The 19,934-nt window shown below is 37.5% G+C and overlaps 1 protein-coding gene across 5 annotated transcripts; it reads left to right on the top strand.

Annotated features, from left to right (window-relative positions):
- On the top strand, window positions 1-19,586 carry actr3b (actin related protein 3B). 5 transcript variants are annotated; one of them, XM_084398731.1, is made up of 14 exons: window positions 10-132; window positions 237-288; window positions 1,044-1,099; window positions 1,467-1,591; window positions 4,643-4,753; window positions 5,131-5,226; window positions 9,540-9,647; window positions 9,809-9,952; window positions 10,373-10,546; window positions 10,635-10,727; window positions 14,048-14,173; window positions 16,712-16,795; window positions 16,890-17,005; window positions 18,979-19,586. In XM_084398731.1, the coding sequence occupies exons 2-13, from the start codon at window positions 242-244 to the stop codon at window positions 16,983-16,985; spliced, it is 1,260 nt and encodes a 419-aa protein (XP_084254857.1). In that variant the 5' UTR covers window positions 10-132; window positions 237-241; the 3' UTR covers window positions 16,986-17,005; window positions 18,979-19,586. The 5 variants fall into 5 exon arrangements, with proteins under 5 accessions (XP_084254859.1, XP_084254857.1, XP_084254856.1 ...); XM_084398733.1 differs by lacking the exon at window positions 18,979-19,586 and having other exon boundaries at window positions 1-132; window positions 1,044-1,385; window positions 16,890-17,716; XM_084398730.1 differs by lacking the exon at window positions 18,979-19,586 and having other exon boundaries at window positions 16,890-17,716.
- Window positions 19,587-19,934: the final 348 nt, after the last annotated feature.

Here is a 19,934-nt window from a genome sequence, read left to right on the forward strand (position 1 = left end):
GTGGATCGTGATGAGGCAGCGCGAGTGGATCCAGCATGTTTCTATTTTCTGCTTTCCCTTTGACTCGGGAAGTAGTCGCGAAAAAATAACGGTGCAAGCCATAATCAAGGGACAGTTTACATCGCGGTAAAGGTAACGTTACACCTGACAACCCTGTTAACGACACATCATGGTTTCAATGCAGATCACTTCGTTATTGTTGTGACATGCGGATATGTTTGTATGCTTGTATCTAGTGCTGATGATGGCAGTGCGGCCCCCTCCATGCGTGATTGACTGCGGGACAGGGTGAGTTTGTTTACTGTCACATACGATAACCTTTATACTCCTCCAGTGTCATTTCTGCTGGACTTGAGAAAAAAAATTCAAATATTGTATGTGCTTTTGCAGACTATATAAATTTAATTAAATGCTTTGCCATACTTTGCATTTTATTACTCTCTGTGTGATAGATAACACATTATTTATTGTAATGTTTTTTGGTTTTTTTTTTTTAGGTAGAAAACATACAAAATTCTATGGTCTGTTTTTCCTAAACTTCTTTAAAAATGCTTCTGAATCTGTTATGATTTGGGTCAGGAGGATTAATTCACAAATTTGGAAGAGTGATATGTGAATTGGGGGTTGTATGCCATACATTGACAAATGTTTATATCTGGTCTAGCTGTCTGATGAATTCAGACTTGTAGCACTAGTCAAATCAAATGCAGAAGTAACAGTATTTTGATGTAAACATAACATCTGCATCTGAAAAATAAAGAGGCTCTAAGTGTATAGGAAGTAATATTCCTGATATGGTTTTTGGTATTATCTGTGTTTTCATATAAAATATGTTGGTCTTTATTTAATTGGCTGCAATTTCAAGACATTAATCAGGTGCATTAGGCTATAGCCTAGCTATACAATAAACTTCCACAGCTGTTATCTGAATAATGGAGAGACCATGCACTCACTGGAAATACTGATTGAAAAATGATAAACAAATAGACTGTATAGGTTCATTCATTTCATTCATGATGATGATCACTGTTCTTCTTCTCCAGGTACACCAAGATTGGTTATGCAGGAAACACGGAGCCCCAGTTCATCATGCCGTCCTGTGAGCTGCATTGCCAGTTGAAGTTGTTAAACGCACAGCGGGACAGATCAGAGAAGCCTAATACTGCATGTCCAGCACTCAGATCCAGGATATAATATTTGGATCCCGAATTTAATTAAAAACTGCCTTAGGGAACCACTATTTTAAGCTATTATAAAAAAATCTCATTTCACCACTGCTGTAACCTCAATATACTGTAGACTCTGAGCCCGTTAACAACACACATCCTTTCATAACACTTATTGATTGTGTTGCTTTTGTCAAAGGATACTGTCAAATATCAAATGTGGGTTGAGTTTATTTTATATGAATGTGCTTTGTGACTTCACAGCGCTACAGTAAGCTGATTGTAGTGTTGTCACTGCAGGTATCGCGATCAGAGAGACAGCGGGTGTTGGAGATCAGGCACAGAGACGTCTCATGAAAGGGGTGGATGACCTCGATTTCTTCATCGGAGATGAAGCTATTGATAAGCCAAACTATGCGACCAAGGTGATCAGCTGTGATATGTACTGCACCAGTCTGTTTTTTTAGGCCTATAGACACTGTACAATCTACCTCAGGAAGTTTATATTTGCATATTTGTTAAGGCTTAAAGGGTTAGTTCACCCAAAAATGAAAATTCTGTCAGTAATTACTCACCCTCACCTTCGTTCATCTTCGGAACACAAATTAAGATATTTTTAAATCTGAGAGCTGGCTCACTCCTCCATAGGCTTCTAAGACACTATAACTTGCTGGCCCAGAAAATGTATTAAAGACATCGTTAATATAGTCCAAGTGACTCCAGTGGCTCAATCTTAAGTTTATAAAGCGACGAGAATACTTTTTGTGCGCAAAAACAAACTAAAATAACGACTTTATTCCACTTTTCATTTCCTTCTCTCTGGGCCTCGAGTCTTTTCACGTAGTGTTTAAGCGTAGCGCGTCTGTGTTACACGTCACCACGTATCACACACATGACCAACGTCGCCCAACACTACGCTTAAACACTACGTGAAAAGACTCGAGGCCCAGAGAGAAGGAAATGAAAAGTGGAATAAAGTCGTTATTTTTGTTTGTTTTTGCGCACAAAAAGTATTCTCGTCGCTTTATAAACTTAAGATTGAGCCACTGGAGTCACTTGGACTATATTAACGATGTCTTTAGTACATTTTCTGGGCCAGCAAGTTATAGTTTCTTAGAAGCCTATGGAGGAGTGAGCCAGCTCTCAGATTTAAAAATATCTTAATTTGTGTTCCGAAGATGAACGAAGGTCTTACGGGGTTGGAACAACATGAGGGTGAGTAATTACTGACAGAATTTTCATGTTTGGGTGAACTAACCCTTTAAGATGTGGTCATATTTCAGCAAAAAAAAGAAAAAAGAAAAAAAAAAAGGTCCATTGTAAATAGTATTGAGATGTATGAAGCACAGCTTACACACAAGTCACTTTCAACACATGATGCGACTTCCTTATAGATTCCTATTGAAATGACTGGATTTCCCAAGCAACAGTAACAGGACATATGCAAACACAGACAGAAATGATAATGCTGACATATTACATACTTAAAGACCCCATCAAATCAAAAGGTTATGGGTCCTTCTTGAGGCCATCTAAATGCTAGTGCAATCCTAAAACAGCATTTAAATGTACAGTTTATGTACAGTTTTTGAGTATAAAATGAGTTTTGTCATGACAACTCTCGGAGAGCTTGGCATGGTAATGGTAATGGATATGGCAATGGCAATGTTAATGCATTTGGTCTTGGCGGAATAGATCTGCAACGCTGCTGCTGCAGAGCAAGTAAACGAGACTTGCTACTGCCAATACATTTACAGAAATTGCTCTGATCATGCAAGACATGCTGCTGCTGCTGCACATGTAACATACATGAAATAACCCCCGTAGCAGATCTATACAGGTGGAGCTGGGGAAGGTGGAGGGTTTCTGAAAGCACGCTGCAGAATGCTAACAGCAACATTACCGGTATTTGAATGTTGATCCGCAGCTCATTGGCCACTGATGCTACATCAACCAATCAGCTGTGCTATGTAGATGACGATGTGATCACTACCAAATGACTTAAGGACCTATCAGCCTGCTCCATCTAGAGTTTCATGCCAGAACTTGGTATGAACTGCCTAGCAAGTAGCAAAACAGATGGGCATGATCACCTTATTATGTTATGCCAAACTTCCTGCTTAAACTGGAAATACATAATTATAGGGGAAAAAATCATTAAATGTATGAAAGTGTTTGAAAATGCCAGTGCGGCAGTGGTTCAATTATCAGTAAGCGTTAAGCTACATCCAACTTCTCAGACACTGCCTTGAAAAGGTTGTCTTTTAAAACCCAGCTTGAACACGAAGAGTTGAGAGGTGAATGATCATTTTGAAGGAGTTACAGGGTTCAATAACTGAGAACTGAGAAGGGGCACCGGTCAACCATATCAAGAGCTTGACATAATACCGAGCTATATAAAAGACAAGCACAAAGAAACCATTGCTCAGCTTGCAGTGCAAGAAGAGCTTTTTAAAACCATGTTCGATTAGAATTTGACACTGTCAACCACAAAACCCCACCATACCAGCAGTAGAGTTTGGTGGTCCCTTGTGAAAAAGAAGTACATTTCAGCATACTTAAAAAAGTATGATGACATTGCAATTTAGTACACTTAAAATATATTGGCATCAAATATTTAACTTAGTAGAGTTCAAATTATAAACAAGTACTTTACATGTGCTTTAGAACTGTATGTTAGTCACCACATCAAATAAGATTGATTCTTTAAAGCACAACAATAAATTATTAAACCATTATGATTTAAAATGCACTTTAAAGTAAAACTTTTAACTTTAAAAGTGTACTTAAGTGTGTTAAGAAACATAGTCATGAAAGTGAACTCTCTTTAAGTGGTCTTTTATACCATTATAATATTAAATTATCTGCATACATGTACCATTTTAAGAAAATGCTTGAATTTTGAAGCACAGTACAAATGCACATATGATACAATTATGCACACTTCTTTTTCCCAATGGGTGGTAGCATCATACTGTTGGCTTGCCTTTCATCATCAGGGACAAGACATCTTTTTGCAATAGAGGGAAGAATGGATGACGTAAACTACTTGAAGATCCTGCAAGATAACCTGTTTAAAAAAAAACTGAAACGTGAAGTTTGTTTTTGGAGAACAAAGATAAAAAAGCCTAAGAAAAACCCTACATTTAGAAACCCCTACAGAAATTTCTTATATATAAAAAAAAAGATTATCCGGTAATCAAGTACTCGCAAGCGACTGTGATTAAGCTATCTTAAGACTAAAATAAATAATGAAATGTGTGAATACCACCTCATTCTAGATTAATTAAGCTCTATTATCATTTTACTGCCATTTGGGACAATAATGTGCAATCATCATATTTCATAACTGTTGCTTCATCTGATGAGTATATTATTCCCAAGTTTGTGTTGTTACGGGGACAACAGACAACATTATCTAAGACCAGGGTGATGAAGAATTCATGTAATGTTCCTTTTCTCTGTGTATACATTAGTGGCCCATCAGACATGGTATTGTTGAGGATTGGGACCTCATGGAAAAGTTCATGGAGCAGATCATATTTAAATATCTCCGAGCTGAGCCGGAGGACCACAGCTTCCTGATGGTATGTCGCCTGTGCATTCTTAAAGATGAGATAATGAAGTGTTTGGCACAGTGATTTGTGAAACAGATTCTTCCCATTGAGAGACAGAGGAAGCACATACATAATTGAAGCTACCAAATTAAATATTTATTGTTTGCATAATGATAAATTATGCTGCTTTGTCTGTACCAGAGTGCAACAGTGTTTTCATGTCACAAACAGGACGTTTCCAGTGTGTCTTTTGCATGTGTGCCTTTGTCTCACTGCTCCACTTGATGATGACAAAACACTTTTTATATGCAGTAATATTTTACATTACAAAAGACCACATTTAATTTATTCAACAGGTCTTTTGTGTCTGTTTATCCTGATGTTGCAGTGCTGTGTTTTCTCCTCAGACAGAACCTCCTCTAAATACCCCAGAGAACCGGGAATACTTAGCCGAGATCATGTTTGAAACGTTCAGTGTCCCAGGACTGTATATCGCTGTTCAGGTAGGCTTTTATGTTTAAATACTGTGCTTGAAAATTGTGTTTGAAATTACAATAATGTGTGAAATAAAATCTTGTCAATTAATTAGCATTTAACCCTTGTGCATCAATTAAAAAAAGTTACACATAGGTCCATAGCGGACAAAAATGTCTGTGTCAAAAAACGGTCATAAAAATTAAGCGTGGGAGCACATACCTAAGTTTGGTCTCATTTTGAAGCCTTGCCAACAGAATGAAAGCCTATTAACAAAGATTGCATCATTTTATAGTTAAATGCCTGGGACGACTGGGATTAAAAATTGCAGTTTTAATGGGTTTCAATGGGGACAATTTTGTCCTGAGTGGAACTATTTTGTGTACCTAGTGCAAAATATATTTATTAAAGGAAATGGGGGTGAAATAATAAAATTCCAATAAAAATACACACCTGTGCCAAAATGTATGCAGTTGGCATTAACATGGGCAAAATTATATATATATATAAAAAAAAACCTGAAAAAGACAAAAATGTCCATAAGGTTGCACAAGGCTTAAATAAAATGTAACCCTCCTGTTGTGTTGCGGGTCATTTTAAACAAATTAAACTGCTTTAAACACTGGTTAAACAATTTATTTCTGCAATTTTGTGACTTCTTATTTAGGGTTGTGAATGTGCATGCAAAGTTTCAACACATAGATGTGTTATGGAAAGGATGTACAAATTTTGGTTTCCAATCAACCCTGAAAACAGTGAAGAGTCAGGTAAAAAAAAAAAAAAAAGACAAAAAAAGGCCTCCTTGGCCGATGCGGAACAGGCAGAATTCTCAGGAACGGCTCTCTTGGCTGACTCGGAACAGGCAGAGGAGGTGGGAGTGGGAGGCAGGGTGGGAATATTGAAGACTCAGACTATCAGTAACTCATTGCTGGGTGACGAAACAGGCTCAGTGCAGGAGGGCGAAAGAGGCAGTGTGCTAACATTTATGCTCTCCTCCAATTCAAACAATTCAGCACACCCACATCAGCCTTTGTTGACAGGACAGTGCTCCACGCCATCCCCTCATATTCCACCAGTATTCTCTTGGTGATGGACGATGTTGCCGGCTCACGCACCTGGTCAGATGTGTTAAGCCCTATTCGGACTGGATTCGTTTTTACAAGGGTAGATGGAGTAATGTAATTTTACCACAGGACGTCTGTAATAATGCTAATTCGAACGGGTTAAGAAATCTCAGTAAAACTAGCAGAAGTGCATGGGAGGGGTAACTCGATTTACGCACTGCCGTCACCTTCCTGTCGTCATGTGCGTATTACGTTGCTTCCTGATATCACGTGCGCAAACACATATAACCTATATATATATATATATATATATATATATATATATATGTATATGTATGTATATATATATATATATATATATATATATATATATATAAATGTGTATATATATATATATATATATATATATATATATATATATACACACTCACCTAAAGGATTATTAGGAACACCATACTAATACTGTGTTTGACCCCCTTTCGCCTTCAGAACTGCCTTAATTCTACGTGGCATTGATTCAACAAGGTGCTGAAAGCATTCTTTAGAAATGTTGGCCCATATTGATTGGATAGCATCTTGCAGTTGATGGAGATTTGTGGGATGCACATCCAGGGCACGAAGCTCCCGTTCCACCACATCCCAGAGATGCTCTATTGGGTTGAGATCTGGTGACTGTGGGGGCCATTTTAGTACAGTGAACTCATTGTCATGTTCAAGAAACCAATTTGAAATGATTCGAGCTTTGTGACATGGTGCATTATCCTGCTGGAAGTAGCCATCAGAGGATGGGTACATGGTGGTCATAAAGGGATGGACATGGTCAGAAACAATGCTCAGGTAGGCCGTGGCATTTAAATGATGCCCAATTGGCACTAAGGGGCCTAAAGTGTGCCAAAAAAACATCCCCCACACCATTACACCACCATCACCAGCCTGCACAGTGGTAACAAGGCATGATGGATCCATGTTCTCATTCTGTTTACGCCAAATTCTGACTCTACCATCTGAATGTCTCAACAGAAATCGAGACTCATCAGACCAGGCAACATTTTTCCAGTCTTCAACTGTCCAATTTTGGTGAGCTCGTGCAAATTGCCTCAAGGTTGTGCGTGTTGTCGCTTCACAAATGCTTTGCTGCATACCTCGGTTGTAACGAGTGGTTATTTCAGTCAAAGTTGCTCTTCTATCAGCTTGAATCAGTCGGCCCATTCTCCTCTGACCTCTAGCATCAACAAGGCATTTTCGCCCACAGGACTGCCGCATACTGGATGTTTTTCCCTTTTCACACCATTCTTTGTAAACCCTAGAAATGGTTGTGCGTGAAAATCCCAGTAACTGAGCAGATTGTGAAATACTCAGACCGGCCTGTCTGGCACCAACAACCATGCCACGCTCAAAATTGCTTAAATCACCTTTCTTTCCATTCTGACATTCAGTTTGGAGTTCAGGAGATTGTCTTGACCAGGACCACACCCCTAAATGCATTGAAGCAACTGCCATGTGATTGGTTGATTAGATAATTGCATTAATGAGAAATTGAACAGGTGTTCCTAATAATCCTTTAGGTGAGTGTATATATAAAACAGGTCCAGTCGAACAATGTATTAATTAAGTTCAGATTGGATTATGTTGGTAAAAGGCAAGTTTCGTGCCTCTAACAAGTGCTTTCGATCTTCTTTTTGATCGGAATGGTATGTGGAAAACACCTGAGTTCTGAATGCACAACTGAATGCTTTTTCAAGCACCTCCATACTTGAAAAACTGCGGAAAACTACTTTTAAACAGGAAATGACAGAATATTTTCATACATATTTACAGCGGGTCTATTTGCACGGGATTAGTATTACCTGAGGTAATTTTTCCAGACCTTTTCCAGAAGGTAAAAGTCGTTGTAATCTGTAATGACATTGTCCGTAATGATTACTGAGATGTTACATTCAGACGGGACTAAAATCACCAAGAAGTTCTGGTATTAATCACTTTACCCCGCCTCTCCATCTTAAACCAATCCCATCCGAATAGGGCTTTAGGCTCAGGTTCTGGTATATGGCTCAAGCGTTGGCTCTAGCATCACAGCAGGCTCGAGCTTTATGCCCTTTGGGACGGTGGCGGCAGATGGCTCAAAGTGCACAGCGTGGACTGTGGTTAGATGATCCTTCACCTTTCGACGATGGTAAAGGGGAATGCTCAGTGAACCAGGACCCAGTCCACAGACTCCTGGAAGCATTGAGCCCTGCCCGGAAAAACACACTGAGGCTGTCATCATCGTATAGTTTACCAGATGGAGAAGGTCTAAAAATATGTCTCTCGAGGGAGCGGTTCCTCTGGGATGGGAGGAGGATACGAACAGCCACTAGATCCATTTGTATAATCTGTTCTTCTGCCAGCAGCAGTTGCAAAAATAAAGGAAAAGAGCTTGATCTATTCATTGTAGTAGTGATTTATTAACAAAACAAAAAAAAACCTCAAAGAAACAAAATAATCAGAGTACTTAGACTAGATAAACTGGAACAAAACAACTGGTAAATCGGACAAGAACAGACAAATGAACTGAACAAAACACGGTTTAAATACAAAAGTCAAAATAATCAACAAAATGAACAACAGGTGCAACTGGTAATCAAATCAACAAACTCAAACAAAATTAAAATTAGAACATGTATCCAACCCACCCAAAAACAGAAACTGACACAGATTACACATAACATAATCGAGACAGGAACCTACACTTGCTATAGTGACGAATGCAGAATTAACTCTCATCTGATTGATAGAGACAGTTTGTTTTATACATTCATCTTGGCAGCATTGATAAGTCAACTTTCAACTGAACCATGCACATGCATTTTAAAAACGTACATAATGTTCTTGTGTACTTAATTCAACTGCTCAGGTAGTGTCAATAGTATGACCCATTATTTCAGTAATTCGCACTTTGATAGCATACAAATATTTCTGCACGGTATCTTTCATTTGATTGTCAGTCTCTGCTTTTCTGCCATGTCCACACTTTTCCATCACTACTGTTATTTTATACTGCGTGTCTTTAGTAAATCCTGATTGTAGTTTTTTTAATGCCAAAAAGGGGGTTTGCACTGATGCAAGCTATTTTTAAGGCTGGTTCAAAATGTCAATATATTGTTTGTTTTAGTTCCATATAGTTCCATTTTCCGTTTTGTTACATGTCACTGATCTACAGTCTGCAAAAATCTATCCAAGGTATATGCATGGAATATGTTAGAAACAGCAACTTATTTATCTATGTGGCAATTTTTCAGGCTGTTTTGGCATTGGCAGCATCATGGACTTCAAAACAGGTTGGAAAACGAACACTAACAGGAATCGTGATTGATAGCGGGGATGGGGTTACTCATGCCATACCAGTGGTAATCAACACAGATATACATACAATGTTATGAAAAGTAATATATAAGCCAAAAATGCATGAATTTCATTGTATTAGATCAAGTGGCATCTGCAAACAAATGCTGCTGGGGCCTTCCTCAATAATTTAAATGGCTGATATCTGTTTGTTTTTATCTCTTAGGCCGAAGGTTATGTGATTGGCAGCTGTATAAAGCACATCCCTATAGCAGGAAGAGACATCACCTACTTTATTCAGCAGCTGCTAAGAGATAGAGAGATCGGCGTTCCTCCAGAACAGTCACTGGAGACCGCAAAAGCTGTTAAAGTGGGTAATAGCAGGGATGATATTCCTTTCTCTGGCATACCTCATTCTGATTGGTTAGTCGTGACATTGAGTGGTCAAATATTTTTATATAATGACCAGTAAACTTATATTTCACATTTCCTGTCCAGTATGACTGTCCAATGTACAGTCAGTGCAGAGGTTCTGAATACCTTGTCTGGGTTAATTTTATTAGTATAGCCAGTAGATTGTGCATTATCCCTTACTTATCCTCCTATTTCTCTCTTTTACAGTACATGTTTTCTTTTTTTAATAATCTGAATCAGAGTGAGATGATGTTCTGTAAACCCTTGAAATAAATAAATAAATCAGTAGTGTCACACTTACTCTATCATATTTATATGTTATACAACTTTTGTACTCCTTACCTGTATTACTCTATTGTTTTGTTTGCTTTTTTAGGAAAGGTATTGCTACATCTGTCCAGACATAGTGAAGGAATTCACAAAATATGACATGGACCCTGGCAAATGGATAAAACAATACAAGGGAATCAATGCTATCAGCAAAAATGAATTTCTAATAGATGTCGGATATGAGCGTTTTCTGGGACCAGAGATATTTTTTCACCCTGAGGTAGAAATACCACACTTTCTGAATTATTCAACATGTATACCCAGAATGACCTTTGGAAACTGTAGTAAAAGGTCTTTTCACTCTGCAGTTTGCCAACCCAGACTTCTTGCAGCCCATCTCAGATGTAGTGGATGAAGTCATTCAGAACTGCCCTATAGATGTCAGAAGACCACTTTACAAGGTACAATACTAGTATTACCATGCAATTCCAGTGGTTCTCTTTAATAGAAATGCATACAATATGTACAGGAAATGTTATTTGATAGTGAGGCTTGTTGAGGAGCCAATATTCTCAATGAAGACCAGGAGTCAAAGTTGACAGAGAGTTTACTAAAGACACTCCACACTTCCAAAGGTGGTAGAAATGAATTAGAGGATCCAGCCTTGAACTAACTTAGGATACAGAATCACTAGTACTTACAGTATAAGCATATGGAAAATCAGATGATGACATTTGTACAGGTTCTGGTAACAGTACAGATAATTCTAGCAATGTCCAAACATGGTATTCTGTTCTTTACGCAAATTAGATTATCAATGCATTTCTTTGTGGAAGATCTTCAAACAAAGATATTTTGAAGAATGTTGTTAACCAAACAGTTTTGGTCATCACTGATTTCCTATTACCATTATATACTACAAGAGAAGGGTAGTTTTACCCCTTCAGTGGAAAGGAGTGTTAAACTACACTCAGCACTTCCAAAAACTTGAATCCTGTTAAATTTGCATTACATTAAAGGAAATGACAACAGCAGAATTTAGTAAGTTTTAAGTTATTAGTGATTGAGTGAATGAGAGATTACATTTGCACAAGATAACTGGAGATAAGGCCAGCCATTGACATGGTATATATTTTTCTCACAATTCTGAGAAAAAAGTATGAACTCGCAATTGCGACACAGTAGGTTACAGTGTGCACATCCAAAAAAACCAACAACTTTAGAGCAGGTGCTTGTCCAAAGAGAAACCAAAAAGAATGAAAGAACAGCACACTTCAAAAAAGAACAAAACCACTCGAAAACAGAAATGGTAGAAACTTTGTTTGTCTATCAGTAATATAGTTTGAGAGCATTGTGGCAATGTGCTGCCCTTTTGTTCTTTCCTACTGTCAGAATACTGAGTGTTACAGTTTGTTCTGTTCGGTTTTCTCTGTTTTCCTTACCTTTATACTGTCTATTGTTTAATCAACAAAACAGGTTAATGGGAGCTCAGCACACACCCATATCTGTAAAAGAAAGTCACTTCATTCATAGAAAATTACAGTCATTCTTGCATTTCTTTAAAGTGCACTTTGTTCAGTCACCCCTTTGACTGCATATTGCAGTTTTTGTTATGGTTTATAGTTTTCATAGTGAGATCAGTTCTTTATTTGTCCAACAGGGGTCAGTGTGTATCCACTCTGTTCACAATTAATCTAAATTTTCTGGAATAGAGAGAGCTTTAACTGATCCCTGCAAATGGGACTGAACAGCTCTGAATAACCTCAGTATCCATTTCTATATCTCACAACTCTCAGCCTGAATAAATAGTCTTGACAAATTCAATTATGCACATTTATAATTAGTGCACATTTACATCACTGTGCACAGAAATGATTCTTATTTGCCTATGAAAGAAGCTTCACCATGGACTATTTTGAAGGAATTGGACTGACATTTTTGTTTTATTTTATTTAGTTTTTGCCACCATTTCTTGAGGTGTAAAAAATCTTGGCAGCAAAAGCAAACTAATCAACAAAGTCCACTGAGCAGCGATCGGCTCATCTAGGGTTGTCTCTAGAAATTACATCAGCCATCTGTGTTAGAGAATGTTACTTCTTAAATTAACATATTACAATATTGTTTTACTTACTATTTTTGCATTGTTATTTTTTATTATTACATTACATTTGCATTAGTGCAAGAAACTGAAGTTGTCTCTCATCTATATTTTTAAGTTTTTAAAACCAAATATTGGAGCGGGCTGAAGGAAGTTACAAAAGAACTACAGTAGCCATAATGCTCACACATACAATAACAATTCCCATCACGCTTTCAGACCTTAAATATACCGATATTTCTCCCAGCATGCAAGGGAGATTTTCAATTGCATTTTTATGCTTTGGACTATATATAGAACAAAGTCAACGTGAAACATATTTCGTTTACACATGTTCACACTTGATGTAGGACTGAGTACATGGATTGATTTTGTAGATATCTGCCATTCAAATCTGTGAACTGTAAAACCTGCATTCAGAGGAAATATATTTACATATTCACATATCTTGTGATGGCCCTGAAATGATTGCTTTAAGCATATATATACATGAGCTGGTCATGCAAAGGACCTCACAAAATGTAGAGGCTGTTCTGTGCCTGCTCAAAATTCAGTGTAAAGGCGTAATACCACATAAAAGCCAGACTAAATTATGCCTTCTCTTACTGAAACTAGTATAAAAGTACGCAGTTGTAATTGCAGTGTTAATGTATTTATTCCACCTTTGAGCAGCATTAAATTGTAAAGACTCTTAAATGCCACTTCAGAAGCACTTCTGTGCCATTTTTGCAGTTTAAATGTGACATTATTTGATTATCCTCTGCAGGGGGGATCAAGTCTTCAGGTTGAGAAATGAATCATGAATAAATTAAATTATGAAAATGTAGTTTTAAGATCACCAAAGAAAAGAGAAATAAGGGAAATAAAGCTGCACGTCTCTTTCTTCTGGTCTGCATTGTACTGTAGATCGAAAGCTGTTTACCTCAGTGAAAGTGCCCACTACCACAGTCCATCCACTTTTTTAAACTCATCAGTAAAGATGGAGGAAGCCAGCCTTTTATTCCCTAGATAGAGAACCAGCATGTCCTAATCCAAATAGCAGGATAGCTCTCCTCAAGTTCGTTAAGTGAGGATTGAACCCTCAGCCCTGTAATGAAACTCACATCTCCTGCAGATACCCTGTTATAAGCTGACCTCAGTCAGCCCATGGTCATTTATTCCCAGCATGCAACTCTGCTGGCCTTTGCCGACAATGTAACAGTAGTTTATTGCAGAAGTAGATGTGAAGTTATATTTTGGTTTTATTTATTTATTTATTTGTAATTAAAACACATTCTGTGGACTGTAAGATTTATAAGTGGACAAAAAGTGAACTATTAGCCTATTTGTTTCCACAGAATACTTGTTTCCACAGAATTGCATTTCTTACAATAATTTGCTATTACCAAGGTGGTTTCTTTTTCTTTTCATTTCAGTGATTTAATTTCTGCAGTGTTGTGGATTTTTATTTGTATTTAATTTTGATTTAAATAGTTTTTCTCAGCACAGGGATAGTAGAGTGGTGATGCTTTGTCTTTGTCATAATGAGTCCATTCAAACAGAAGCAAATTTGTGCATGTTTATAGATGCTTTTGCATACATTTTTCCATGATTTATATACTTGAGTTATATGAACATAATGGGGGGGTGAACATAATGAAAACACAGATATATCAGAATTGTGTGTGCGTTTGTGTGCATTAGAACATTGTCCTGTCGGGAGGCTCCACCATGTTTCGGGACTTTGGTCGCAGGCTGCAGCGGGACCTGAAGCGCGTGGTGGACGCCAGACTCAGACTGAGTGAGGAGCTCAGCGGCGGCAGAATAAAGGTCTCATCTCATTGATGTCTCAGAATTTCTCACCCCACACTCACAATCATCATGTGTTGTAGTGCGTTTTGGATACTTACGCCCGTTTCACACATACTCCGTGTGCAGTGCGTATGCGGTGCGTGTTGCAGTGCGTATGCAGTGCAGGAGCAGCACGTGCAATAGTGCTTTCACATATGCTGCGTTTGCAGTGCGTAACTGATCCGCTGCTGTAGGCTGTACCACAAATACATACTATTTGTATTTCAAATCCATAAGTTATCAGCAACTTTTGTTTAAAAATTTTTTTTTCAGCATTGTGATTCTCTTTGTACACATTGTACACATTTAATAGACGTATTCACGTTTAAACACAATTTAAACAACATATTATTAAATGCATTACTTCTATATAATTATATATTAAGTTGCTCAAGCAAGTGGTAAAATATTTCACCATGTACTTCGCATAGCCTACATTTTAAATTAAAACTTAAAATTGACAAAAACAGCAGACTCATATCCTTGCTTTTGCATAATTTAAATCTTTATACAATAAATTTTACATGTCACAAAGAACTTGTTTTCCCACTTCCACGAATGAGACGAGTGTTGTTCATTATGTTGCCTTGTTGAAGTAAATTGTATTTTCCCTTGATTTACCCCGGTCTTAACGTCTAAGCATTGCGATTCTCTTTGTACACACTCTTTAATAGACGTATGCACGTTCAAACACAATTTAAACAACGTCAGCCTATTATTCAATGCATTACTTCTACTTATATTAAGTTGCTCAAGCAAGTGGTCAAATATTTAACCATGTAGTTATATTAAATCGCAAACATTTTAAATTAAAACTTAAAATTTACAAAAACAGCCGACTTTTAAATTTCATTTAAATTTTAATAGACTACAATAAATCTTGCATGTCACAAATAACTTGTTTTTCCACCTCCACGAGTTGTTCATTATGTCGCCTTGTTGAGGTAAATTGTAGCTTTCCTTGCTTTACCCCGGTCTTAAAGTGAAAAAAGTAGTATTTAATTAAATACATTTATGGTGAGATTACTACATTTTATTTAATTAATCACATTTATGGTGAAATTACTACATTGTCAGGTCAATCTGTGTTCATTTTGACCACGAAACATGCGCTCTCAAACAGTGCGCTGTCACTTTAATTCAGCGCGTGCAGCACAGCAAAAATAGACTCGGTGCGGAAACGATCGCTGCACTGCTGTATACGCACCGCAACTGGAACGGATCGACGGACTGCAAAACTGCGTGCAGTGTGAAAGCTCTAACCTGTTAACATGGGTACGGGAAAAAATACGCACCGCAAACGGAGTATGTGTGAAACGGGCGTTACTCTGTTTTAAAACTTTTCCTTTTCTTTTTTCGCACACAGACGATAACATTATCAAAATGGATCTGTAAAAGCTACTAAAAATGTTGTATTATGTATGCCAGGCCAGTAGTTGGCGATGTCACTTTGTAAAATAACACTACCCGCCTATAGACTGAAGACGTTAAAGGCACACTATGCAAGAGTTACGCCACTGGCAAAACCAGCAATGCAAGAGGTGGCGCCCCGCCAAATCTCACGAGAATCACGACTTGCTTTACGGCATGACGTACACATACATCAACAACATATGAAGCAGCCTCTATGGAAGACACTAGCACGCATTTCAGACGTGAATCATGGCAGAGTCGATGAAGAAAACAAAGAAAGGGCGGTCGGATGAGTGCAGAGATGGCTCTGCGTGAGTGGTATTTACGATAGTAACGTTAAATACAAGTACTCCACAGCGACTCTAGGGGTCGCTGTTTGAGAAAAACGGAAATTGCATAGTGTGCCTTTAAACGCATACGCATGACATCACCGTTTTCACAAATTCATGTTTTTGTAGTTTACACAGACATTTTAACAGTATTGTTTTTTTTTTAAGCTTGCATTTTCAGGCTAAAACGCATACGTTTTTCAGTTTTTAGTTGAAAACAGTGTCGTGTACACAGCCCCTTAACAATCCTGCTTCTTATAATGCCTCATTTTGCATATTTATTTTTTCTTTCATTTTTGTAACAGCCCCGCGAGGCAACATTGCCTGAAAAAAAAAAAAAAAGTGGTAAAAAATAACATCATATTTACATTCCTAAAAGAGCACACGTAAGCATTTCAAGGAATACTGTATATGCATTTACTTGGATTCCCTTCACTTCGCTTTTCATTTCAAGTGTTTGTACATTTTGAGTGGAAATATTTTAAATATACTGGATACATATTATACGAGTAGATATACAGACACAAATAAGCTGGTAAAACAAAAAATAGTTTTAATGCATAAAGTAATTGTCTGGTGCCTTTTATTGGATGCTTAATAAAACATTTAGTCTCGTAAGAACATAAAAAACAGGTATTTGTACATTGTTATTAACGTTGCAAGATGTAATTAACTTCCATAAATTGCAGATCCGTTATGTATTTCCTAACATGTTTTTAGAGACGTTGTTGAATACATAGTGAAATTCTTTGAATACATCTGATTCCTCATCCAGCCCAAGCCCATGGAGGTGCAGGTAATATCTCATCACATGCAGCGATACGCCGTGTGGTTTGGGGGATCCATGTTGGCTTCTACGGTAATGCTCACACAGCGTTATATGTCACAGTCTCTTTTTTGAATATATTTATCACTTAACCACTGATTCATGTCCCTTTCTTAACATTCTATAGCCCGAGTTCTTCCAAGTCTGCCACTCTAAGAAGGACTACGAGGAATATGGACCCAGAATCTGTCGCCACAACCCTGTCTTTGGCATCATGTCCTAGTGCTGGTCTTGCACCCCGCTGTAAGCCTAGATATCAATTCAATCGATTTATCACCTCACCGTACCACACTTTGATTGCCACTCCTCTTTGAAAAGGAATAATTCAGGCTTTGACAAGCTTAGAATAGAAAGAACAAAGCTTTTTGTCTATCAGTGAAAATGTCAAAGCCAGGCACAAGGGTATTATGTGGATTGGATCTGGAGACTTGAGGCTTGTGCTTTGATAGCAAGCGCTGAATGTTCAATATTGTAAATGCAGCAAAAGAGAGGAATTGAAGAATTGCACATTGATGCAGGCTGTGCAGGTGAAGCTATACAGTGGCCACTCTTTTCAGTTTCTGTGTTTTGTTTGGATTTTAAAGGAATAGTTTGAAAATATTTGACAATTCTGTCGTTGAGTTGTTTCAAACCCATATGACTTAGTTTTGTCATTGAAACACAAAACAATGTTTAGGAGAATGTCCAAGCTGCTTTTTTTTTTTTTTTTCATATAATGAAAGCATGCAGTGACTAGTGGCTGTTAAGCTCCAATAATAACAATACTATTAAATTTGTGAACAAGGACTTCAATTTTGCTCTGTTCTTCTATCAAAGCTATCATATGACATCAGGGCCCAGTTGTTCGAAGGTTTGATCAGATTTCGGTTAATTGGGTTGTTCAAAAGAAGAAGAAAAACGGATTCTAAAATTGGATTAGATCACATAATCCAATCTTGGTTTTGATTTGGATCCAAAAAAATAAAATAAAAAATCTTTATTATCCTGAAGGGTGCATTCAGGATGGATTTCAGGAACAAAATGTAATAGACCTTGGTCAAATATTACAATGTTTGTATCTTTGACACATTTACAGCTGTCAAATTTATAGCATATTTATAGCTGTCAAAACGCATTTAATTTTAACTGTCATGCTGTCATTTTAACTGTGATGATCATTAGAAATGAAGCAGTCAATTGTATCCCTCATTGCTTGTATATTTTTATTTGTTTGTTGTGGATCAGATGAGGGGTCTAATGGTCTGCATTTGTCATGGGAAATTCACAGGCCCTAGTAGGAACTTTTAACTGGAACGCCTCCTCAAGTAGGATTTGTGACTGGGGAAATCAGGGGAAGCGCAACACCCCCGACATGGCTTCTCAGCACATCAACCATAGTGAAACAGTTGTGAAATATTGTTTATTAGTTTGTCTGTGTCTCAATAAACTCAGTGGTCCGCACAGTACTATCCAACCTCTGTGGACATGATACTTCAAGCAGTATCTGTGCAAAATATAGCTTTGTATGTGTTCCATCTTTGTTTTCTGATCTGTTAACGCGGTCAACTCGACTGTGACATTCACAGTTTCTCCATCCCGCATCCTAGGTAAATGGAGTGTTCAAATGCAAATTTTACGCTGAGTTTTACATAGCTAGTAGCCTACATTGCGATATGTAATCCCATTTAGAGCACTGGAAATCCATGCTTACGGCATGTCATAATTACCGTTGTCTCAAGATGACAGCATGTGACTTTCTATTCAGAGCTGTTCACGTCATTCATTGGGAATTATGCGTTTCTATGGGACCACTATCAACGCCTAAATGAATCTGAAGCAGTCAGGTGGTACAAGGAGGACCTCTAAAACAATTCCTCAAAACATCTTACAAGCTGTAATTACGAGCTCTGAACGAGAATGTGAACGCTTTTTACAAGTTGAAATCATGTAATTGTGGTAATTACGACATGGTGTGAATGCACCTCCAGATTTGGTAATCAAGTTTGTATCAGGCTGATTCAATCAATCCAATGTTGCTTTCAAAAACCAGCACAAAAGTAAGATGGATTAACTGATCCTGGATGATCCAATAATAGTCCATTCTGATCCAGATGAAAATCTTTTGAACAACTGGGCCCAGAACTTATATGGTCAAACAGATCATTTTTCTGGTGCTTGGAGCTTGATAGACATGATCATTAGCTATATCTCAAAACTTTTCCTTTTGTGTTGCATAGAAGAATGTTCATAGTTTGAAAGACAAGGAGTGAGTGATGGTTTTGGACACTACGACGAGTGGCTATCCCTTCAAATTGTGCACTATGTAAAGGAACAGGGGACAATTCCAAGCACAGCCTAGAACCTTCCAGGCAGGCGTGCTGGGGCAGGATTGGACTCCCTTGCGGTAAAGGTTTTTGCTGTGATCTGTATGCATGTAGGTGCCTGAGATTGTTTCGTATCAGCAGTCATGAATGAAAAGTAGAATGTCATCGAATTGTACATACATAGAGTTTTCTATATTATATGATGGATTATTTGAGGATTAGTTTATATTTGTATTAAAGTGAAAATGGATTTGTGGCCAGTCAATTAACATAACTATGAATTTGAAGCAGTACAGTATATTCTTACTGGATATAGTATATATAGCTGATGTAAGTGGAAATGTATATTAAATTATTTTTGTCCAAAAGAAAATGTACTTTATTTTATCCAATAGCACACTATTTATGTATGTTAGTTCAACACATTGCAGTGAGAAGCATGGAGTGTGATACCTTAGCAACCGTGTTTGCCAAGAAAAAATCTGCAGTTTAAGGCTAATGTGAATTAAAGCTCCTCTATCTAACAGTTCCTAAGCTTTTTTTTTTACACATCTCTCCTTAAATCTGTCTTTTCTCCCACCCTATTTGCATCTCATTTGGTTGCTTTGCTTAACACACAGTTTGAATAGGTGCACTATTAAAGAAATGGTTTACTTTCATAACTTTTTTCTTGTTTATACAGTAATTCAGACAATAAAAGCTATTCTCTTCATCTTTTAGTACAAGACACGTTATTATAACATAAAAGTACATTTTATTAACCCACGTTATCTCAGATAGGAGCACACTTCAGAGTAATATCATTCAATTAATAAGAAAAATGGTTCTAAACAGGACCAGATTAGAGTTTTTCGGTTATTGACAATAGC

Source organism: Rutilus rutilus (genome assembly GCF_951802725.1).
Source record: "Rutilus rutilus genome assembly, chromosome: 24".
Lineage (NCBI taxonomy): Eukaryota > Metazoa > Chordata > Actinopteri > Cypriniformes > Leuciscidae > Rutilus > Rutilus rutilus.

What these genes read in the sequence shown, in the direction of transcription:
- actr3b (XM_084398731.1), top strand. Translation starts at nt 242, where the DNA reads ATGATGGCAGTGCGGCCCCCTCCATGCGTGATTGACTGCGGGACAGG. An exon ending in GACTGTATATCGCTGTTCAG is followed by an intron (nt 5,227 to 9,539) that starts GTAGGCTTTTAT and finishes GCAATTTTTCAG; the next exon opens with GCTGTTTTGGCATTGGCAGC. An exon ending in AGATATTTTTTCACCCTGAG is followed by an intron (nt 10,547 to 10,634) that starts GTAGAAATACCA and finishes TTCACTCTGCAG; the next exon opens with TTTGCCAACCCAGACTTCTT.